This window comes from Sinocyclocheilus anshuiensis, unplaced genomic scaffold (assembly GCF_001515605.1).
Source record: "Sinocyclocheilus anshuiensis isolate Anshui unplaced genomic scaffold, SAMN03320099.WGS_v1.1 scaffold1598, whole genome shotgun sequence".
Lineage (NCBI taxonomy): Eukaryota > Metazoa > Chordata > Actinopteri > Cypriniformes > Cyprinidae > Sinocyclocheilus > Sinocyclocheilus anshuiensis.
Genome location: NW_015542438.1, coordinates 71,001 through 75,305, shown reverse-complemented (window position 1 = coordinate 75,305; position 4,305 = coordinate 71,001). Strand labels below are relative to the sequence as shown.

Here is a 4,305-nt window from a genome sequence, read left to right as displayed (position 1 = left end):
TGCTGAACCCGGAAACAGAATCACAGTGTGATTGACAGCTGCAGACAACAGCGCGCGTCCCAACAAAGCCAAAGAACGATTCACTCTGTTGTGATTGCGATGAGGGTCGTTTAATCACGGTTCTGATGAGAGTTCACGGATGATCCTGCTGGCTGCGGCGGGACTGTGCGGTGAGTGACGTCACGCGCGTGATGATGAAGATCCGCGGTGATTGTGATGTCTGATGATGAAGATGATGCTGTCGATGATGAAGATGGTGATGGTGATGTCTGATGATGGTGATGGTGATGATGATGATGGTGATGATGATGATGGTGATGGTGTTTTTCACTGCTGGTGACTGACCTGGTCTGTTTGTGTGGTCAGTCGGTGCAGATGTCTCTGGCTCAGCGGGTTCTGCTCACCTGGATCTTCTCGCTCCTCTTCCTCGTCCTGCTGGTGCTGAAGCTGGATGGAAAGGTCCGCTGGAGCTGGTTCCTGGTCTTCCTGCCTGTCTGGGTTTTTGACGGTGTTCTGCTGCTGCTGCTGGCTGTGAGGCTGGCGGGCCGCTGCCGGTCCGGGTTCGACCCGCGGCTGAAGCTCTGGTATCTGCTGGCTCTGATGATGAAGGTGGGCTTCTGTGTGACTCTGTGCGCGCGGCTGGAGCAGCTGACCAACCTGCGTCTGCTGATCATCTGTGTGCCGCTCTGGACGCTGCTGACCGGAGCCCTGATCCAGCTGGGATACAACATCCTGCCCCAGAGCACAGACTGACACACACACACACACACACACTACATACACAGACTGACACACACAGACTGACACACACACACACACACTCACACACTCACTCACTCACTCACTCACTCACTCACTCACTCACTCACTCACTCACTCACACACACACACACAGACTGACACACACACACACACTAAACACACAGACTGACACACACACACACACTCACACTAAACGCACACACTCACACATTTTGGCCAGCTGTATGAAGACGTTTGTACGTGAACACTCTTCAGTGTTTCTACAGAGAGCAAACATTCCAGTGTTTCTGTTCCTTCTCCTTTTTTTGTTTTGTTTTGTTTTTAAAGATAAATTTGACTCTTAAATTAATTTTGTACATTTGAGTTTCAATAGTATGTGATTTTATGCGTGTGTTTTGATCTTGTAAATATATGTTGTAATGGAGGCTGAGTTTTCCTCAGGTGAATCTCTTACTGCCAGCAGATGTGTTGTCTGTAGCTGAAGCCAGACTGATGAAGGCAAATACAGTGAAACTCCGTACAGAATAAAAGTCTGTTCATTCATCACATCATCTGACGGCGCAGGAATCTGTCCAAGGTACAGCCAGCGGAAATACAGACAGTCACAATACTGTATGAAGCATCATAATACTGTATCTCTGAGCACAAACTCCTGATATAGCTGTGACCCGATCTTCAGTATGACCTGACGAAGATGTTATTAAATCATCACAGATTATGGCCATTTTAATAATTGGTAACAGCTGCGGGATTCCTGCAGTATCTACTGAAAACCACATCATCTGAAGTGGAGCTGGCATTGAGAATCACGTCACATTGCGCTGAAATGCTCAGGAATGGCTGTGTGTGTACTGTCACCGTACAGAGATCTACAGGCAGTAAAATGGACTAACAGCTAAACTAACGGATGGACTAAAATATAATTTGCAAGCAGTAAAATTAAAAAGTAAATTGCACAGGTTTCATGATTTGGAGGAATCTGAATGTTCCAAATGTTGTATGTATTCCATAACTATTTATTCACAATACACAACTAATATAAATGAACAGATGTTGTACCTCAGTCAGTCGAGTTCAGCAGCAGCAGCCACAGAAGAAGGTCAGACGAACGCTGTGTGTTTAATGTTCTTCAGTCAGTACAGTCTGTGATCAGTAGATGGCAGCTTGAGACCGATCGATCCTCAGCAGCTCTACTGAGAAAAGAGGAACGGAAACATTGCTCTCCATAGGATGCTTAATTAGAAGAGGAATAAACTGCTCAGACTGAAGCCTATTCTCTGAAATGCTGCAGTGACAAATTATTCTATAACTTTCATTCATTAGTGTAATCAAAAATATGATCTGTTAAATGAAGATCTGAGTGTATCACGTGCTTGTGTTTCTCTCTCGTGCAATGGATCGGTCAGGCTGATTGACTGTGTGTTTGTGACGATCAGTGCAGCTCGTGTGTGTCTAGCCTCACACACACACACTCACTGTGTTCTAGTGGATCTGAAGCTGTAGAGCTCAGATCTTATGCGGTCAGTCAGAAGACGTGTGTCTCTGTAACTGTTTGAGATGGAAACACAGGAGGCCTTCAGACCAACAGATGGAGATCACCTTCACTAACCAGTACTGTTAACTAATTCCTCTGACCCTCCAGAACATCTCCAAGCAGAGCTGAGAGTTTTTCAGCTTCACTGACCAATGAGAAGGTGATGGAGATGTTGATTTGATCACTTCCTGTTCCAGAACGTTCCTGTGTCACTGACTGGAGGGAAAGTATTTTTGTACAAGCACTTTCACGCTGGTTCTCTGCAGCTTCGTGTTTGTGTTATAGTGTGTGTGTGTATGTGTGTGTTTGGCAGAAGAGGGAAGCTATGCGATCGGCTGCAGAGTCACGTCAGGGCTTGTTGAAGAACATTCCTGAACTCAGCTGCTCAGAAACTTTCTGTTCTCATCTGTACAGAAACAGCAGAGCCAACAGCATCAAACACACACACACACGACTGAAGTGTGTGAGAGACAGATGGACAGATGGATGACTGGGTTTCTCCTGCTGTAGAATGAGTGCTGTCCATCTTGAGTGTCTGTGGATATCGCCTCGGTCTGTAGACAGGAGCAGAAATCGTGTTTACAGCAAATAAAGCAAGAGCTGTTCTGGGCAGAGTTAGGGTTAGTTACTGATGAAACCCTGTGGCTGAGTTTGCTTCATATTACCAGCAACTTTACTTCTGCGGATAGTTACGTCACATCCTTTCTGTGTGTCATACATTAGTCCGTGATTTTATCACTCTAGTCTCATGTTTACACGTGATCTTTATAAATTATCAAGTCTTGAAGCTGTATTTGTGAAACAGTGAAATGGCCCACCCTGCAGCTCTTCCATTTTATTCATCATCACTGTAAATGTGTTCACGTGCACTGAAAAAACAAGTCTGATTAAACACATTGTACAATATTCAAACACAAAGCAAAAAAAAATAAAAATCATTCACTATTAGTTACAATAAAAAATGCATAACAACTACAAGTGATATGTTGCATGATGCTACAGAGTGGAAACCATAAGAAATATAGCAGTAAAAACAAAAACCCAAATATTAATATGACAATAAATGTCAGAAATACTGCTTCATAAATATAGTGTAATATCACGATGCATGATAATCTAAATTTCTGACTAAAGAGTGCTTGTGAGAACATCCATGACACGGCTGAATAAACTCTATAATCACTGTAAAACAAGGGAAATGAATTACAGTCAACAAGAACAATCACACGAGTCTGGGACAATGCTGAGAACGACGGTGACGCTGTTAAATACCCCGTATGTCAACGCGGAAGAGGCGGGTCTAACCTGGATCAGGGAAGTGGGCGGGAGCATATTCAGCCAATCAGAGATGAGCTCGTAGGACGCAGTGATTGACAGTCAGACCTGACAGTCAGGAACACGGAATCGGACCGCGTCTTTGATTGAAGTGAGGATTCGCCCAATCACCGCTGCAGAAGTCTCCGTCTCTGTCCAATCACAGGCAGCGGAGCGGCGGGGGGCGGGAGCGCGGCAGCGGCGTTCGGGCGGTCCGCTTGTGTGTGCAGTGTGAATGTGGCAGCCGCAGGGAGGGGCGCGCTGTTTATTCCATTATTAAAAGTGATTTCTGACAGAAGTTAAAAGTGATTTATAACGGAGGATATATATCGGCTCCTCAGCGCGACGCGCGACACTCCTGTCCGCGCTCTTTGTGCCGTTTCGTCGCGGGGACGGAGAGGATCATGGGGTCATAAAATGTTGGAGTAATCGCTCAAAAGACTCTTTTCCAGGACATATTTATATTTATTTATTCTTTTGCTCCGTGGATGAATGAAACGTCCCGTCAGGATGGAGCAGGTGAATATCCTGAAGAGATTCATTGAAGCCCTGAGAAGCGGCGAGCAGAAAGGAGAAGATAACTTCAGCTCGGACTTCATGGTGAGAACAGAACTAACGTTACAGACTCACTGAGTGATGAAATAACACGCACACACACACACACATACTCACACACACACACACACACACACACA

General features: G+C 45.3%; 2 protein-coding genes across 3 annotated transcripts in view; both read left to right on the top strand.

Annotated features, from left to right (window-relative positions):
* The first annotated feature begins 6 nt into the window (after positions 1–6).
* LOC107693582 (transmembrane protein 60-like) lies at positions 7–815 on the top strand. The gene is made up of 2 exons (XM_016493025.1): positions 7–170; positions 367–815. Exon 2 carries the CDS (start codon positions 376–378, stop codon positions 751–753), a length of 378 nt encoding a protein of 125 aa, XP_016348511.1. The 5' UTR covers positions 7–170; positions 367–375; the 3' UTR covers positions 754–815.
* Positions 816–3,781: 2,966 nt separating this feature from the next.
* Positions 3,782–4,305, top strand: part of LOC107693581 (protein tyrosine phosphatase non-receptor type 12) — a 17,686-nt gene continuing 17,162 nt past the window's right edge. The window contains exon 1 of one of the 2 annotated variants that reach the window (XM_016493023.1): positions 3,782–4,210. In XM_016493023.1, coding sequence (XP_016348509.1) covers positions 4,103–4,210 — 108 coding nt within the window. In that variant the 5' untranslated portion in view covers positions 3,782–4,102. The remainder of the gene's footprint in view (positions 4,211–4,305) is intronic. The other variant, XM_016493024.1, reaches the window with a different exon arrangement.